Source organism: Indicator indicator, chromosome 34 (genome assembly GCF_027791375.1).
Source record: "Indicator indicator isolate 239-I01 chromosome 34, UM_Iind_1.1, whole genome shotgun sequence".
Classification (NCBI taxonomy): Eukaryota; Metazoa; Chordata; class Aves; order Piciformes; family Indicatoridae; genus Indicator; species Indicator indicator.
This window is the reverse complement of record NC_072043.1, coordinates 5,698,162-5,717,699: the sequence shown is the minus strand read 5'-3', so window position 1 is coordinate 5,717,699 and position 19,538 is coordinate 5,698,162. Positions and strand designations below refer to the sequence as shown.

Here is a 19,538-nt window from a genome sequence, read left to right as displayed (position 1 = left end):
ATGGGTTTGTGCTGACTCCATTCTGCTGCTTCTCCCCCCCTGCCAGCAGACACAGTTTCTCTGAGACAGGACAGGATGAAGATGAGGTGTCCTTCCTCTTCATCCTTCCCCTTGAAGGATGCCTGGCATTAAAGCAGCCAACCTGTATGGCCAGGGTTTAAGCCAACTTCTCAGCAGCTGATGAGCTTCCTGATGGGAAACTCAGCCCTGCTTTTCTCCCTGCTTCCCTCTGCTCCTGGTCTGTCCTATTTATCCAAGCTGCAGTGAGCATCTCTCTGGTGCCTGCAGCCATAGTTGGTGCTGGGAGCCAGCACACAGCTCTGCAGTGCTAGCCTGTGGCAAGCAGTGGATTTAGGGTCAGCACATCCCACTGCCAAACACTATGGACCTGCTGTGTTGGTAATTGGGTTACAAACCCTTGCAAAAACTCTTTTTCAGCTTTAGCAGCTGTGTTTGGGTCTCTGGGTGACGTTAGGCTCCCCAAATAGCTAAAATTCTTTCACTGGTCTTTGTGCTTCTGGAAGGGACAGGTTCCCCAGGATGTATTCAGTAGAAGGGGTAGATGTACTTTGGAGGAAGACATCCAACTGAGGTCCAGCTTATGACAGTTGGACTCAATGATCTTAGAGGTCTTTATCAAGCAAAACAATTCTGTGGTTCTATGCTTCTATGGTTCTATGATTTTATGATTCTGTCTTGGCTTGGGGAGACACAGCATGGGGAAATGGCAGCATGAGGTTGGCTGGGGAGATGCAGCATGGGGGAATGACAGAATGAGGTTGTTTGGGGAGATGCAGCATGGGGAGATGGCTGAGTGAGGTTGGTTGGGGAGATGCAGCATGGGGAGATGGCAGAGTGAGGTTGGTTGGGGAGATGCAGCATGGGGAGATGGCAGAGTGAGGTTGGTTTCCTTTTGTAGGCACAAAGACAGATGCCTGCAGATGGTCAATGAGATCTTGATGCCCCCAGTTACCCTTTGAGGACACAAACCATGGTCTCTGAGTGTCTCCAAAGGAGACGTCCTGTGGTGAGTGGTGGGGTGGAAAGCCCTTGGTTTTCCTATTGCCAGGATCTCAGTGTCAGGGAGCGGGGATGGTGGGTACAGCCTGGTCCCCCTTGCTCTCCAGGAGCACGGTGCAGCAGGGGTTAAGAGCTGGCGTGTTCAGGAGGCGCTGCCGCCGCGCTCCCCCCTCCCCGCCGCTGTGTGTGTGCGGGGCTGTGCCGGGGGTGCGGGAGCCAAAGTGCCGGTCAGTGATGGAGCCGCTGCCATGACAACCCCGGGAAATCAGCCTCCGCGCCGCCCAGGGATGCTGCCGGCCGGCGCTGGGATGCTGCTGCCACCGCCACTCCGAGCCCCGGCCGCCCCCTGCTTCAGCTGAGAGCAACCTCCCACCCCCGAGCCCCCCGGCTTGGGGGGGGTGTCCGGACACCCCCTCTTGAGAGCCGAGGAGCAGCGAGACCCCGTCTGCCAGCCTCGCATCCCATCGCCTGCAGCTCCGCGGGGAAGTTTCGATCTTGCGACAGAATCGGCATTTTGGGGAGCTTTTGGGTGTTTCCTCCCCACCCCCTGTTCTTTTCCCCCTCTATTATTTAAAGAAAAGAGCAACAGCCAGGAAACAACCCAACTCCCAGCCCCTTTTGCTCCCCCAGCCTCTTTTTATGGCCGCCCTCCCTTTTTCCTGCCAGAGACACTTACGTTTCCTCCTTGGGTTATAAACTTTTGATGCCAGATCTCCGCAGCGCGTGCCCAACTGAATCTTAAAGTAGCGTCTCCAGCAGACACACATCTGTGACCTTCATCTCTTGCTCTGCACCTTCTCCTCCTCCTCTTCCTCCTCCTCCTCCCCTCCCGTCCTCCTCCCTCACCCAAGGATACTGGGGACTCCCTCCGGATGCCGCTCGGCAGGCTCAGTGCTCGCAGGCTGCCTTGCTCCTGATCTCCGTGGAGCTCCGCATCGCTCGCCCCGGTTGTTTTGCTCCCCTCCTTCCTCTCCCTCCTCCTCATCTTTCCTTCCCCCACCCACCCCCTTACTTTTCGCTCCCGGTGGCCTTGTCGGGTGTGTTTTTTGGCCTGTTGGAAAAGTCCCTGCTGCCCAGGATGGGGGTCGGTGGGTGCTTAGCCCTGCCCTGGAGGTGCCTAGTCGTCCTCTGTCTCAGGCTGCTCTTCCTTGTGCCCGCAGGAGTGCCCGTGCGCAGCGGAGATGCCACCTTCCCCAAAGCTATGGACAACGTGACTGTGCGGCAAGGGGAGAGTGCCACGCTCAGGTAGGAGACGCTGGGTCTCTATTTTTATTTTTTTTTTTGGGGGGGGGGGAGGGAAGGAGAGGGGTGGGAAATGTCCTACCACCGCTTTTTGGGTGATGCTGCGTTCTAAACAGGGCTGCTTGAGAGTCCTGGGACTGGTTGGAGACTTTGCATGCGTGCTGAAGGCTCATTCCCATGGTGACAGGAGACACCTTGGTGGGGACTGGTGTGATGCTGTTGTGTGTGGGGGGGGTCGCAGCGGGGGGGCTGGCGACCTCCCGTCGGTGCCGGTGCGGTGCTGGCAGTGCCAGACGTGGTGCTGACAAAGGGGCTTAGGTGGCAGACAGGGAGTGAGCGCTGCTGCCTGGCGCTCCCAAAGTTGTCTGGGTGCGTGTTGTCGGTGTGGGAGGGGAGGGGAGGGGACGGGAGGGGGGGTCTGCACTGCCTGCATTGCCAGCGGCTTGCCAGGGCTGCGATGCCTCCGAGGTGTCAGCGTTTCGCCTTGATCACTTTATAGTCTCTGCACGGATCTGTTAATATCAAATCAATCTTTTACTCCAGGGGTGCATCTTATGAATTCTGATGGATGTTTTACCTTATGCTGTTTGCTGTAGGAGGGAGGCAAGGCGGCTTATATGCAGATGGGCCACTTCTGTGCTGCACAATACAGCAGTGTCCCTTTTCATCCCCTGAATGAGTTACAGGTGTACCTGGTGCATTACCCGTGTAGGAGAGCAGCTCTCTACAGACGTCTTGGCAACGTGGCCAGATGAGCAGATAGCAGCCCAGCCTTTCTGAGAGGGTGGTAGGCTCGTGTCTGGAGCTTTGGGTTGTGCTTCAGGCAGCCCAGGGAGGACCTGAGCTGGTGAATCCAGCTGGCGAAGCGACCCTGAGATTTGGAGCAAGCAGCAGAGGGATGGTTGGGGTGTGAGGCTGGAGTAAGTGAGTCCAGAGGAGTTAGTCTGGTGGTTTCCCTGCAGCAGTGTGTGCCCCCCAACGTCAGGCTGGCTGCTCACTGGCTCTGAGCTGGAGGAACAGAGCTGCAGCAGAGAGCAGCTGCTCTTCCCAAAGCTGGGCACAGGGATGGCACAAGCAAGCCGAGTGTGTTGTGCTTTCCATCAGCAGGGATGAGGAGCTTGTGCTGGCTGGGGCAGTGGATGCTCTGCTTGCCTGGGTGGTGGAGGCACGGACAGGGAGACCAGGCAGGCTTCCCATAGCTGGGGTGGTCTTTGGAGAAGGGAGATGTTCAGTGCGTAATGTGGTGGTGGGCACCAGTCTCTGGCTTGAGGGCTGTGCTGCTGGGAGAGGTGTTGGTTGTTTGTCTGTGTGCCTCCCAGCACAGGGCCTGCTAGACTTTGGGATGTTGCCTGTGCTGGGCACATCCCTATTCCTTGGTTTCAGCCAGGAACCCAATGGGACCCACTTGTCATCATCCCCTGTAACTGGGGGGCCGTGGCACAGCAGGAGAGCAGAGGGCACGTTTCCTTGTGTACTTCATAATTGAACAGCAGCAATGATTAACCTGAGCTGGAGTGAGCAAGGCAGTTTAAAGAGGAGACAATCCTCTGGAGGGATGCCTTTGGCCTTGGTGCTCATTTCCTCACTGTCTGAATTCCTCTGTCTCCCCAGTGAAGCGTGGGATTGGGACCCTCCAAGGCTCCAAGGTTAGAGCAGGATGGGGGCCTGCTGCAGATGCACTGTGTAGGGTGCTGAGCCCTTTCCCCAGGGACCCCATGGCTTCAGCTCCAGCCGAGCCTGCTGCCAGCAGAGGGCTGACTTGGATCTCTTTTTTTTTTTTTTTTTTTTTTTTTTAATTTTCTCCTAAAGCTTCTGTCCTCTTCTCTGTCTAGTTTGGGAGAGGGGATGATTGTGAAGCAGCCAGCCCTGGAGCACTGGGGTGTTTCAGCCTTCCCATAAGAAACTCTGCATCCCTTGGTGGGACACTGAGTGTCTCAAAGGTTCTTAGAAGAGTCCCTTGCCCCAAAAACACTTCTGCTCTACCCATTTACCCCTTGCCAGCTGCTCCTGGCCAAGCTGTCACCCCCTTCCTTTTATCCTCAAGTTTAGTTTTTCCCTGCTGCAGTCAGTTTTTTTTGCCTCCAGCTTCCATTTACCTTCCATTTCTCCCATCTTCTCTTGTACTGCTGTTTTCCAATGGTCCCACCTCCCATCCTGGCTTCTCAGGGAAGTGGTGGAGTCCCCATCCCTGAAGGGATAGAAAAGCTGTGTAGATGTGGTGCTGAGGGACATAGTTTAGTGGTGGTTTAACAGTGGGACTCAATGGTCTTAAAGGTCTCTTCCACCTGAAATGGTTCTATGATTCTATTTCCTTACTTCTCCTCTGAGTAGCAGTTTTCTGTCTTCCCTTGAGTCTGGAGGTGGACAAGACACCACATGGAGCAACCCCAAGAGGTGTCAACCATGGGTTGAACACAGCAGCCCAAAGGGCTGCCACATCCCGAGGATGTGGCTGGGATTTATTTGCAGACTGCCATATCCTATGAAACGCCAGGAAGGGCCAACATCCCTGAGCAGTCTTTCCATGGGGGTGATGCTTTTGGTAGGTATCTAGCATGGGGTCCATGATGGAGCTTTCTCATGGTCTGTACACCCAGAGCAGATGTGGTGTCCTCTGCTGTCCTCCCTGCAAAATGGCACTTTCCTTGGGGTTTAAACCAAGGAATTGGGCCTTGAGAAGCAGAGAATTGTGATTCCAGCTGGTTGCTGTTGCAGAATTAGTCGTGATGCTGCTAGGTCTGGAAGGGTCAGTCCTCTCCCATCCTGCTTCATATGGGGTTGCTGTCTTGTCATGAGTTGGGCTGAGCCTTGGAGTCATCCAGGGCTAAGGAAAGCTCTTTCCTTTCTGAGACCTGCTCTTTAACCACACTTTCACTGCAGAAAGGAGGAGAAGAGAGCGAGCAGAACCGTGTGTTAGCAGTGGAGGAAACCCAAAGGCCTTTCAGGCTGGTTGTGGTTTTCCTGTATTGGATTTTGGGCCCTTCCATTTCCAGTTCCCCACCCTTTTATTTTTTTAATTTTCTTTTTTTTGGTGGGAGGCTGAGCAACGAAATCCTTGCAGAAACGAAAGCTCCATCTACAGGCAGCTTCTAGGTCATCTTACATCGTCAGCAAATGATTCCTCTGTTTTAAGCAGAGATTGTTGGTAATTCAACTACTTTTTATTGTAAGAACAAATAATTCCCCTAATAATCATGCACCTTTCCTCTCTGGGGAGCTCGAGGCAGTTTGCAAATTGTCTGCCTACTGTTAAAATGAAAATCCAGCTGCCTCATACCTGACTCTGAAACAAAAAGACCTTCTGGACGTGGAGCAGGGCAGGTGCTCAGCTGGCAGCGGTAACCTCTGTTACCCCCCCGGTCTGGGACACAAAACAGAGCAAGGAACACACTGGTAATGGACAAAGAGGTTGAAGAAGGTCACTTTTTAATTTCCCAGCTGGGATTTGATGTGGAAACAAGGATTAAGTCTCTGCTTTTGGGAAGAGTGCCACCGAGTCTCAGCTTTCTGTGCACGATGTTTCTTGGCTGCGCGCCCTGCGAGCTGCGGGGCACAGGCATCCATCCCTGGGTTGCTATGGGGGCATGGCTGGCAGGTCCCCAGCACTGTCAGCAATCCCAAGGGGCTAAATCCTGGCTGGAAACCTTGGGCTGTGTTTTATCCCAGCTGCATCACAGTGGTGGAATCATCTCTAGCAGCAAAGGTGAGAGGCAGGCAGGGGTTGAAGCGCTGCTGTGGCAAATATTCACACGGTGTTAAAATGTCTCAGGGAAGGGAGGGGAGGGCTCTGTGCTGCCAGCAGCCCGACCTTTTGTTACAGGCATCAGTACAGTTCATAAAGACATAAAACAACAGCTGCTCAAGATTTCCAGGCTTGAGAGTTTTATCTGCATTTAAGAAATATTGGCTTTTTATTATTCTGTTTCTTTTGTTTGGTTGGTTGGGTTTTTTAAGACAAGGGAGTCTGTGTTTCAGTGGTTGGAGGGAGGTTTCTCCTGAGTTTTCTCCTTGGTTGCCATTAAAAAGACATCACAGTTTAAGGTGGCCTCTCCTTCCTCTCTGCCTCAGTTTCCCCTGGGTTTTCTCCTTGGTTGCCATTAAAAAACCACCAGAGCTTAAGGTAGCCTCTCCTTCCTCTCTGCCTCAGTTTCCCCAGCTGTAAAATGGAACCAACAGCAGCTGATTGTCAGTGAGGAGCGTTCATAGGTGGTGCTAAAAACCTTAGGCAGGTAGGATAGGATGGGAAAAAATGGACTGAAGCTTAATGAGGGGAGATTGAGATTGGAGATGAGGAAGAAATTCTTTCCAGTGAGGGTGGTGAGACACTGGAACAGGTTGCCTAGGGAGGCTGTGGATGTCCTCTCCCTGGAGGTGTTCAAGGTTGGATGAGGCCTTGAGCAACCTGGACTAGTGGAAGGTGTCCCTGCCCAGGTCCATGATCTTTAAGGGCTCTTCCAACCTAGCCCATTCCATGATTCTATGACAAGTGGAATCTTGTCTTTCACTAAACTAAATAATACAGAGATGCTTTTCTCCTGTATTTTAAGGCATATTTTGGAGGTGTCCCTGCTCACCATGCAGGGGGGTTGGACAAGGTGATCTTCGAGAGTCCTTTCCAAGCTGATGCATTTTGTGATTCCAAGAATCCTGGAATTGTTTTGGTTGGAAAAGGCCTAAAGTCCAACCAGCAATCCACCACCACCATGGCCATTAAGCCATGTCCCAAAGTGCCATGTCCTCATGTTTCTTGAACACCTCCGGGGATGGCAACTCCACCACCAACCTGTTCTATGATTCTCTTCACTCATGGGGTCTGCCCTGCTGTTTATCAATTAAGGAAACCCAAAGGCCAGGGCAGCTTTGCCCCTTCACATCCAAAGCTCTGCAACTGGCTGCACTTTTGTCCATTAGCGAGTATGAGAACAATTCCAATTAAAAATAAAAAGCCAGAATAAAACACCACGAGAGGCCCTTCTTCCATTTATTTTTGCAATTACAGTTTTAATTGTTTCTGACAATGCTGCTTTGCTTTTTTTTTTTTTCGCTTTTTATTCTTCTTTTTATTTTATTTTATTTTTAGGGGTATAATAATCCACTGCGGTGCTCGATGAGTAAAATAAACCCAGCAGGACCAGGACCACAGTGACTGGGCACAAGTCTGGGAAAGTCAGGAAATCATGGGGGTTTTTAAGGTCTTTTTGTGTCAAACCACTGACCCTTGGTTTACCTACTCATTAATGGGGGTTGTGACACCCACCTCTGGTACGTGGCAGAGAAAAGAAGCATTGATGCAACCACACCTCTGCTGTGAAATCCTTGCTGAGAAGTGGGAAACGGAGTCGCTGCCTTTTGTGTGTCTGTGTGCAGATGCTAAAAGCCTGGGGATTAGCCAAGAGCAGATTAGTGAGGACTTGCTCCATTGCTGCCCCCTGCCTCCTCCTCTTCCTCCTCCTCCTCCTCCACCACCACCCCCCCAAAAAAATAAAGTTTTCTGGAGCAGCTAAATATATACCTGCCTGCCGTTTCCAAGGTAGAGCTGGCTGCCTGGTGGAGCTGTAATTGGCGACTCAGTAAAATTACAGCCAAGGATTCTGGCATTTGGATCCTCCTGGCTGGCATCATAATTTCTCCCTAGGTAGCTGGTATTTAACTTGTCTTAGCTGCTCCTGATAGTTATAATTACAGTGCCTGCTAATTTTCCCTGCAATATTGCAGCCGTCGGGAGGGTGGTTGGAGAAAGGTCAAGGGGTTGAAGGAAGGCTCCCTCCACCCCAGCTCTGTTGCATGAAGGCAAACACTGCTGCTGAAGAGCAGATGCTGAGGCCATGCAGCTGAATGCTCAACCTCACCAGCTGTGCTCCCTTCCTGTGGTGAAGCTGGAGCAGCCTCACAGTCCCCCACCTTAGAAACATAGAATCACAGAACGGCAGGGGCTGGAAGAGACCTCTGGAGATCATCCAGTCCATGGGTGTAGGACTAGATTCAAGAAGGGCAGGGAGCTAGACCTCTGCTGATGTGGAGATTGTAAGCAGAGCACTGGGGTTGTGCTTCAGAAAAGCCTGTTTTGGGGAGTGGAATGATCTGGTCCAGCTCTGCAGTGAGGAGCCACTTGCTGTCATAGTGAGTTGGGGCTGTTCAGCCTGGAGAAGAGAAAGTTCTGGGCAGACCTTAGAGCAGTCCTTCCAGTACCTGAAGGGGGCTACAGGAGAGCTGGGGAAGGACTTTTTACAAGGGCTTGTAATGACAGGACAAGGGGCAATGGCTTTGAGCTGGAAAAGGAGAGATTGAGACTGGAGATGGGAAGAAATTCTTTCCAATGAGGGTGGGGAGACACTGGAACAGGTTACCCAGGGAGTCTGTGGATGTCCCCTCCTTGGAGGTGTTCAAGGCCAGGTTGGATGAGGCCTTCATCAACCTGGGCTGGTGGGAGGTATCCCTGCCCATGGCAGGGGGTTTGGAACTGGATGATCCTTAAGGTCCCTTCCAACCCAAACCATTCTGTGATTCTATGACGTCTCCAGGGACTGGGATGCCAGCCCAGGGAAGGTCCCCTCACTGAGCAAAAAGCCAACCCCCACACCTTCCATGCTAGGTTTCTGAGCTCTGCTAGGCAGCAGTAGTTACAAGCAGTGCTACTGAGCTGCAGGGGATGGGACTGAACTGTTGCTAATCCTCTCACTATAGGGTACAGGAGATCTTTTTGCAAGCACAATAAACTCCCCAGGCTCGGCAGCAGTGATAGCTGTGTCCTTCCCCCAGCTCCCCAGGCTGCTCCAGGAGCTCAGCTCTTTGTTTCTGGAGCAGGATTAGGTGTTAACACTGCAGAGGGAGCATCGTGCCTGTCTCTCACATTCCCAGTTTGCAAAGACTTCTTGTGACTGCTCTCACAGTTTGCCTCCTCCTCATTTGTCTCAGCCCTAAACCAGGGATGCTTGTTACAACAGCTGGACATATTGTTTTAAGTGATAATCTTTAGATAGCACAGCTGAGCAGACACTTCATAAGGAATATCTGATTTGGTGACTATCACTTCTCCTTCTGTCCTTGTGAGCAGCCTTGGAGGGTTAGGATGTTCAGTGGTTTACTTTGCTTCGTTGCTTTTGTTTTGTTGTTGTTGTTTTATTGAGAAAAAGAATTCCACCCCAGCCCCTGCCAATGGCTTTCAGTCTGTAATGTGATAGACAGCAAAGTGGCCTCGTGGCCAGAAAGGCCAATGGCATCCTGGGGTGCACAAAGAAGGCTGTGGCCAGCAGGGCAAGCAAGGGAAGTTCTCCTGCTGTACTCTGCCCTGCTGAGACCACTTCTGGAGTATTGTGTTCGGTTCTGGGCTCCCCAGTTCAAAAGAGAACTACTGGAGAGTGTCCAACGGAGGTTATGAGGATGATGAAGGGCCTGGAACACCTGTGTGAGGAGGAAAGCTGAGAGACCTGGGCTGTTTAGCCTGGAGAAGAGCAGCCTGAGAGGAGATCTTATGAATGTTTGCAAATATCTGAAGGGACTGGGTGCAAGTGACAAGACTCAGTGGTGTCCTGTGTTAGGACAATGGGCAATGGTCACTCACTGGAACCCACCAAGTTCCCACCAAGTTCCACCTCAACATGAAGATAAACTCCTTCACTGTGAGGGTGCTAGAGTCCTGGAGCAGGCTGCCCAGGGAGTTGATAGAGTCACCACCCCAAAAAAAAGGTAGATGTGACACTTTGGGGAATGCTTTAATGGCCATGGTGGTGTTGGATTGGTGGTTGGACTTGATGACCTTAGAGATCTTTCCCAACCTTAATAATTCCATGATTCTGTGATTCTGTTCTATGATTCTGTAAGTTCAGGGCTGTGTGTTGAGTTCCTAAATCAGAGCACAGGCAGCTGGACCGTGGGGATGTTCTTGCTGCAGGGAGTGGGGATACAGGGAGCTATGTCTTGAGCCAGCTGGTACCCCAGTCCTCAGACCAGTTCCAACTGGTCAGTGCATCCCCCTCACCTCCTGGTTTTTGGGTAGTTTCTGTGTGTTTGTGTGCATGTATAGATATAGACATACATATAAAAAAAAAAAATCTAACAAATTCCTAACCCATATAAATCCAATTACCCATGTTTTGCCTGCAGGGAGCAAGGGAGATTAATGTTTGGTATTTTGGCAGGAATGTAAAAAGAAATAGGTGGTAATAACAATGAAAGCTCATAAAAAGGAACCGATAGCCGTGTCTGTGCCCAGGCACCCGGCTGTAATTCTCCTGGGCATTTGCCAGCAGGATGCCCTGCTCCCACCAAGGGGCAGGAAAGAGCCAGGAGTGCTTCTTGGGTACCTGAGCATTCATCCTGCACATGGGGATGACATTAATGTCATTGTAATGGAGGCTGATAAAAAGAAATGGTTTCTGTTCCCAGGGCACCTTCTCAAGACACATCCCACTCGGCAGCTTGCAAGAAACCTGGGAGTGTGCTGCTGTTGGCCCCATTCTTATAGCTTCATGGAATCATAGAATGGTTTGGGCTGAAGGAGACCTCCCAAGATCATCCAGTCCAATCCCCTCTGCAGTATGCAGGGGCATCCTCAACTAGATCAGGTTGCCCAGGGCCTCATTGAGCCTCAGCCATCTCCAGGGATGGGGCCTCAACTACCTCTCTGGGCAACCTGTTGCAGTGTTCCAATACCCTCATGGTAAAGAACTTGTTCCTTTAGCAGAGAAGGAATTGAGTCCCAAAGAAGGAAAATGAGTGTGGAGTTTTGAGAAGGAGAGATGGGAGCTAAGCTCTTCACCCACCAGGATGAGTTTGTGTCTTGGAGAAATGGCTTGGAATGACACTGACTTGCTGGAGCATGTCCAGAGAAGGGCAATGAAGTTGGTGAAGGGTCTGGAGAATAGGTCCTGGTAAGGAGCCGCTGAGGGAACTGGAGGTGTTTGGTCTGGAGAAGAGGAGGCTGAGGGGAGACCTCATGGCTCTCTACAACTTCCCAGAAAGGAGGTTAGAGTGAGGTGGGGGTGAGTCTCTTCTCCCAAGGAAAAAGCAATAGGATGAGAAGAAACAGCCTTCAGTTGCACCAGGGGAAGTTTAGGTGGGACATGAGGAACATTTTTTTCCCCCAAAGGGTAGTAAAGCCCTGAAAGAGACTGCCCAGGGAGGTGGTGGAATCCTCAGCCCTGGTGAGATTTAAAAGCTATGTAGATGTGGTATTGAGGGATGTGTTTTAGCAGTGACCTCACAGTGCTCAGTTAATAGTTGGACTTGACGATCTGAAAGGTCTCTTCCAGCCAAAACCATTCCATGATTCTATGGCATGGCCCAGAGTGTTTCAAGCAGTGGGTAGGAGTTAGGAGCACTAGAGTTGTGCTCTGGCAGAGGGCACCTCTCATGATGTTTTCCTCCATTGTGAGCATTTTCTGCAGTGTCTCTACGTGCTGAGTTGTCCCCAACTCTTCTCTTTCCCTGGCTTGAACATGCATACATGAACCTCCTTTCCCCTGCAGCTCTCAGCCAGGGGACAGTAGCCCTCTTGGAGGATAAACACTCCTTGCAAGACTGTACCCACTGCATTGTGCTGGTGCTTGGCTTCATCCCCTTCTGCTTCTTGGTCACAGCCCATTCTCTGTCCCACATGGTGACTGCAGCTGAGAGGGTGTCATGCTGCCAGGCTTTGACCCTTGGGAGCCAGCTGCTCATCACCCTCCATCAATACCCTTCCATCTGCCACCCGGCTGAGGTCCCCTCTTGGGCTCAGCACTGCTCCCTGTGTCCCTTGCATCATGGATGTGCCACGCCACACTGTGCCCTCTACCCTCACCCTTGGCCACCTATTAATCACAGCTCAGATATTACAACCCTACAGCAGTTTCTCCCTTCTCTTGCTGGCTTTGCATCGAGCTCCTCGCTCTCCCTTTTATTACCACCACTGGTTTTATAACCCACTTTATCAGATGACTTTTTTTTTTTATTTTATTTTCCCCTTCCCTTTTCTTAAAGAGCATAACCCAGGAGCAACTCATCATTTCAGAAAGAGGGAAGAGTGCCTTTAGCAGAGGAGAAAGGCTCCATGCTCATGCCTTCAACCACAAGGCTGCCTCGCCGTCTTGTTGCATTTAATTCAATCAAGGCAGTTAAAGCAAGAGATTTAAAGTCCTTTGTGCGTTCACAGGAGTTGCTCTGATGCAGCAGCAGCAGCAGCAGTAGGTAGAAGGCAAGACTGAGCCCATTTCCAAGGAGACTCCAAGTCACTGTTGGAAGCAGCCAGGCCTGGGGCTTTACTGCAGCAGTGGCTAGGGTGGGAAGCTGTTAGCATTCACATCGCATCCCATCTCTCTCACTGTCACCCTCCCTGCTCTTGCTCCTTATCCCCATATATCCCTTTAAGTGGAATTGATTAGTTTGGCTCTAAAAAAAAAAAAAAAAAAAAAAAAGAAAAGGTGGTGGTGGGGGGAAGGGCTGTTTTTAATTAATAGCCTTAACTGTATGATAATTACACCGGCTGGTCCCATCGCTCTCTGAGTCACCCTCTCCTCCCTTCTTCTTGCGAGAAGCCTGCTTGGACTTAATTAAAGTTAGGGATCCAGGGCTAGTGGGAACAGCAGGAGTCTTGCAGGGCTCTTGATGAAATGATTGCTGTGGGGGAAGCAGCCACTTGCCTCCTGGAGCCATCGATTGTGATGCTGAGATGCCCTTAAGACTGTCTGCTTTGGCCGCCTGCAGCAGCAATGGTGTGGCCAGCAGGAGCAGGAAAATGATTGTCCCCCTGTGCTCTGCACCACTAAGGCCACACAGCAAATACTGGGCTCAGGTTTGGGCACAACACTCCAAGAAGGATTGGAGCAGGTCCAGAAAAGGGGAAAAAAAAAATCTGTTGAAGGGCCTGGAGAACAGGGCTGGTGAGGAGCAGCTGAGGGAATTGGGGAAGAGGAGGCTGAGAGGAGACCTTGTTGCTGTCTACAGCTCCCTGAAAAGAGACTGGGGCAAAGTCAGGTTTGGTTTCTTCTCCCTAATATCAGATGATAGATGGTGAGGAATTGGCCTGAAGTTGCACCAGAGGAGGTTTAAGTTGGAGATGAGGAACAATTTCTTTGCTGTGAGAGTGGTCAGGGATTGGAAGAGGCTGCCCAGGGAGGTGGTGGAGTCCCCATCCCTGGAGGTGTTCAACAAACTTGTAGCCATGGCACTTTGGGACATGGTTTAATGGCCATGGTGGTGTTAGGTTGATGGTTGGACTCAATGATCTTAAAGGTCTTTTCCAACCAATGAATTCTGTGATGCTACAAACCATTGCACCTCAATGTATCTCATTGCATCTCATCTCACATTTCCCATCCCATGCCCACAAACTCCTCCTGGACACCACAGTCCCTGTTTTGGAGCGTTGCATCTGCTCTGCTCCTTGAGGGAGAATGTCTGGGAGCAACAGTGAGCTCCCCATTCCCATTGACAGTGGGGATGTTGGAGATCATGAGGGATGTTGCAGGTTGTGTAGAGGGATATTGCAGGTGGTGGTGAGGGATGTTGGAGAACATGGTGGGGGATGTTGGAGATCATGGTGGGGGATGTTGGAGAACATGGTGGGGGATGTTGCAGGTTGTGGTGGGGGATGTTGGAGATCATGGTGAGGGATGTTGCAGGTTGTGGTGAGGGATGTCACAGGTCATGGTGAGGGATGTTGCAGATTGTGGTGAGGGATGTTACAGGTCATGGTGGGGGATGTTGCAGGTCATGGTGGGGGTTACAGGTCATGGTGAGGGATGTTGCAGATTGTGGTGAGGGATGTTGAAGATCATGGTGAGGGATGTTGCAGGTCATGGTGAGGGATGTTGCAGGTCATGGTGAGGGATGTTACAGGTCATGGTGAGGGATGTTGCAGGTCATGGTGAGGGATGTTACAGGTCATGGTGAGGGATGTTGCAGGTCATAGTGAGGGATGTTACAGGTCATGGTGAGGGATGTTGCAGGTCATGGTGAGGGATGTTGCAGGTCGTGGTGGGGATTGTTACAGGTCATGGTGAGGGATGTTGCAAATTGTGGTGAGGGATGCTGGAGGAGTAGCAGAGAAGCTGCGTGGTCTTGGCAGGTGTTTTTCATCTCTGATTTCAGCACTGGTGCTAGCAGACAGCGCTGCCACCAGAGCTCAAATGCAGCCCCAGCAAGAGCTTAACAAGCTCCGAGAGCTGTCCAGAAAGTTATCCTGACACCAAGTGACAGACTCTCAATTGATATCCTCTGGAGACTTTAAACTCACTTCTGTGAGGTTTCCAAAGCTGGTTTTGTCTCATACCTGAAGAAACCTTTATCTGCTGCGACGCCTTCCCTGCCTTGTCTCATTGCTCTTGACGTTTTCTCTTTGTTGCCTGCTGCAGCATGGGTAAACTGCTGCAAAACTATTGAAGAGGAGTTTCTCTCCTTCTCTGGTCTACTTTATTCTCTTCCTTGGCTTCCAACATGAACTTCCTGAGCTGCTGCTTTTACTTCAGGGAACTGGCTGGAGCGATGTCAGGACCACTGCTGCTTGGCTGAGAGGGCAAGGGAGGCTCCAGACCACCAGGAAAGGGCAAATCTGGTGTAGGGAAGGGGGCAACAAAGGTCTTAGGAGATGGCTGACCTTCCATCCTGAAAAGGCTCTGGAACAGTCAAGGAAAATCCTTGTGATCAGCTAGGAAAGGACAAGAATTATGCCACAGCCAGCAGAGATTTGTCAAGGAGAAACTGTGTCAGACTAATCTAATATCCTCTGCATGACAGTGCTGCAAGCCTCGTGGGTGGGGGGGGAAGCAGGAGATGCCTCAGAATGTGACCTAGGCAAGGCTATACCTGCTGCTTTGTGAGCTGATGGGAAGCATAAGGTGGGAATCCCTGAGCAGAGCAGGCTGTACAGAAATGGGCTGACTGCTGTAAGGTGCTTCCCTGCTCTTGAGAGCCAACCCAGCATGAAGTCTGTTCCCAGCTGGCAGGCAAAGCTGCCTTCGCAGGAGTTTGGGGCTGTGGCTGCTTAATGATGTCCTGCTGGATTGTACAGAGGGCTTGGGGGATCATCTTTGTCCTAAATCTCCTTGTGCAGGATTCCTACTGTGCTTCTTCATAGCACTGATGTGCTGCAGGGCTGGCATTTTGGGATGGCATCAAGGACTTGGAAGGTTTCAGAAGTAGCAATATGCAGCTGCTGATGTCTTGTTGTATGTAGTCCATCTGATGGTGCCCCATGTGAGAAGGGTGGAGTATGTTTGCTGGTTAGGTTGCTTTTCCTCCAGGCAATGAGGTTTGCCAGCCTGTTGCAGGATGGCTGCTGGCCTCATCCTGCTGCTTCCTGCTGCCTTTTTGTTGTGCAGTGGTTCTGAGCAACAGTAGCCCTCCTCCCCTTCTTCTGGAGGATTCTCTGCTCCAGCCCCACTGCAGAGCCAACCAGTTCCCTTGGCAGAGCACACCAACCCCTCCCCAGTCACCATGCACAGCACACCAACCCCTCCCCAGTCACCATGCACAGCACACCAACCCCTCCCCAGTCACCATGCACAGCACACCAACCCCTCCCCAGTCACCCTACAGAGCACACCAACCCCTCCCCAGTCACCCTACAGAGCACACCAACCCCTCCCCAGTCACCATGCACAGCACACCAACTCCTCCCCAGTCACCCTACAGAGCACACCAACCCCTCCCCAGTCACCATGCACAGCACACCAACCCCTCCCCAGTCACCATGCAGGGCACACCAATCCCTCCCCAGTCACCCTACAGAGCACACCAACCCCTCCCCAGTCACCATGCACAGCACACCAACCCCTCCCCAGTCACCATGCAGGGCACACCAATCCCTCCCCAGTCACCATGCACAGCACACCAATCCCTCCCCAGTCACCCTACAGAGCACACCAACCCCTCCCCAGTCACCATGCACAGCACACCAACCCCTCCCCAGTCACCATGCAGGGCACACCAATCCCTCCCCAGTCACCATGCACAGCACACCAATCCCTCCCCAGTCACCCTACAGAGCACACCAACCCCTCCCCAGTCACCATGCACAGCACACCAACCCCTCCCCAGTCACCCTACAGAGCACACCAACCCCTCCCCAGTCACCATGCAGGGCACACCAACCCCTCCCCAGTCACCCTACAGAGCACACCAACCCCTCCCCAGTCACCATGCACAGCACACCAACCCCTCCCCAGTCACCATGCAGGGCACACCAACCCCTCCCCAGTCACCCTACAGAGCACACCAACCCCTCCCCAGTCACCATGCACAGCACACCAACCCCTTCCCAGTCACCATGCAGGGCACACCAACCCCTCCTCAGTCACCCTACAGAGCACACCAACCCCTCCCCAGTCACCATGCACAGCACACCAACCCCTCCCCAGTCACCCTACAGAGCACACCAACCCCTCCCCAGTCACCCTACAGAGCACACCAACCCCTCCCCAGTCACCATGCACAGCACACCAACCCCTTCCCAGTCACCATGCACAGCACACCAACCCCTTCCCAGTCACCATGCACAGCACACCAACCCCTCCCCAGTCACCATGCAGAGCACACCAACCCCTTCCCAGTCACCATGCACAGCACACCAACCCCTCCCCAGTCACCATGCACAGCACACCAACCCCTCCCCAGTCACCATGCAGGGCACACCAACCCCTCCCCAGTCACCCTACAGAGCACACCAATCCCTCCTCAGTCACCATACAGAGCACACCAATCCCTCCTCAGTCACCCTACAGAGCACACCAACCCCTCCTCAGTCACCATGCACAGCACACCAACCCCTCCCCAGTCACCATGCAGGGCACACCAACCCCTCCCCAGTCACCATGCAGGGCACACCAACCCCTCCTCAGTCACCATACAGAGCACACCAACCCCTCCCCAGTCACCCTACAGAGCACACCAACCCCTCCCCAGTCACCATGCAGGGCACACCAACCCCTCCTCAGTCACCATGCACAGGACACCAACCCCTCCTCAGTCACCATGCACAGCACACCAACCCCTCCTCAGTCACCATACAGAGCATACCAACCCCTCCCCAGTCACCATGCACAGGACACCAACCCCTCCCCAGTCACCATGCACAGCACACCTACCCCTCCCCAGTCACCATGCACAGCACACCAACCCCTCCCCAGTCACCATGCACAGCACACCAACCCCTCCCCAGTCACCATGCACAGCACACCAACCCCTTCCCAGCCACCATGCACAGCACACCAACCCCTCCCCAGTCACTCTACAGAGCACACCAACCCCTCCCCAGTCACCATGCAGGGCACACCAACCCCTCCTCAGTCACCATGCACAGCACACCAACCCCTCCTCAGTCACCATACAGAGCACACCAACCCCTCCCCAGTCACCATGCAGGGCACACCAAGCCCTCCTCAGTCACCATACAGAGCACACCAACCCCTCCCCAGTCACCATGCACAGCACACCAACCCCTCCCCAATCACCATGCACAGCACACTGATCCCTTCCCAGCACACTGATCACTTCCCAATCACCGTGCAGAGCACACTGGATCCTTTCCCAATCACCATGCAGACCCATTACATACAAGAGAAGTTTTAAGAGGCAGCTGAAGCCTGCCCAGACTCTAGAACTGAAGCTGCAGACTCTCAGAGGTGCACTTGGAGCATTTTCCTTGATTCTCTTTTATTGCCCAGTAAACTGGTGATGGGCCCAGCCCGTCAAAAAGCAGCTCCTTTACTAGAAGATGCTGGTTCTCCCTGCTGGCCTCATCCTGCCTGAGCTGATGAGTTGTGAGGGTGCTGGCTGCTCACATTTGGACCCAGAGCAGGGCTTAGACTGCAGTCACAGCTCTCTTGGTGATGCCCCAAGGACAGGTCCTTCATGCTGGCCTGAAGCTGAATCCTTTTACCGTGCCTCTCCGAACCCATCACCCCAAGCCAGGAGCCATGGAGGGTGGCCCAGCCCTGGTGGTCCTGACCATGGGCTGCCTGTGGGAAGAAGCTCTGGTAGCTGCTTGGCCTTGTTCCCCAAACCCTCTGCTTTGTCCTGTGGCTGCTGAGCTTGCAGCTGGCTTTCAAGACGGATGCTGCACTTAGCAGGGTGCTGCCAAACCCACTGAGTCCAGCAGGTTATTTCCCTTCAGGAGCCATTTATCTTTTCTCTTTCATACAAGAGGCTTCTGTCTCTCATCTTTCTTTTCCTCCCATGGGGGAAGGAGTGCAGTCTTCCCAACCCTCCACAGCCATATGGGGTCAGAGGAGCATGGGGATATCCTAGGGAGGAGAGGCAGCTGTGAGGAGCAGGGTGGCAGGGCTTGGTGGGCTTCTGCACTGCACCTTAACATCTATCAGTTCCTTTCTGGCTCTTATTTAAAGGCAGATCTCTCCAGTTTCTTCTGAGTGTCTTTTCTGAGCAGCTTTCTGGATGAAGCTGGTGGGAAGCCAGCAGGTGCCAGGCTTGGGTTTGAAAGCCTTTTTCTGGCAGAGAATTGGTAATTTGTCTCTGTTTCACGGGGGGTTGTGTGGAGTAAGAGAGAAGCTGAGATGCAAAATGTCAGTTTAGGAGTGCCTTGGGCTCTGCTCTGACCTAAGAGCAGGGGTCAAGGCAGTTTGGGACATGGCTTAGTGAGCATGGTGGTGGTGGGCTGACAAGTTCAGCTTGATGATCTTAGAGTAAGAGGGCAGCTGAGTTGTGAAATGCCACTTTATGAGTGACTTGGGCTCTGCTGTGATCGTGGAGCAGCACTCAGGGCACTTTGGGGAATGGTTTAGTGGCCATGGTGGTGTTGGGTTGATGGCTGAACTTGATCTTGGAACCTTAATGATTCTAGACTCTAATATTCTAATAATTCTATGACTCTATAACTGGGCACCTTCCTTACCTTGAGGCTTTCCTTGCCTCAATTAACAAGCTCCAGATTTCCTGACTTTCTTTCCCGTTTCCTGCAGCTGGAGAACTCTTAACCCTTGGCTAGGGGCTTGCAGGGTGCCAAGCACTCTTGCAAACCCCCACCCCAAAGCTGCTTGAGGAGCAGCACTTTTTCATTACCCACCAACTCCATGGTGCAGAAGAAGGCTGTGTGATGTTTGTTGAAGTTTTGACAACTGCATGCATCTATTACCTCGCTGCTGGATCTGTCCATGCCTTAAATAATCAATTGCTACTTATCGTAGAATCATAGAATCATAGAATCATAGAATCATAGAATCATAGAATAGTTAGGGTTGGAAGGGACCTCAAGGATCATCCAGTTCCAACCCCCCTGCCATGGGCAGGGACACCTCACACCACAGCAGGTTGCTCACAGCCACATCCAGCCTGGCTGCAAA

The 19,538-nt window shown here is 52.4% G+C and overlaps 1 protein-coding gene across 1 annotated transcript in view; it reads left to right on the top strand.

Annotated features, from left to right (window-relative positions):
- The first annotated feature begins 2,098 nt into the window (after positions 1 to 2,098).
- LOC128977832 (opioid-binding protein/cell adhesion molecule homolog) overlaps positions 2,099 to 19,538 on the top strand; it is a 129,854-nt gene continuing 112,414 nt past the window's right edge. The window contains exon 1 of the mRNA XM_054395517.1: positions 2,099 to 2,265. Coding sequence (XP_054251492.1) covers positions 2,099 to 2,265 — 167 coding nt within the window. The remainder of the gene's footprint in view (positions 2,266 to 19,538) is intronic.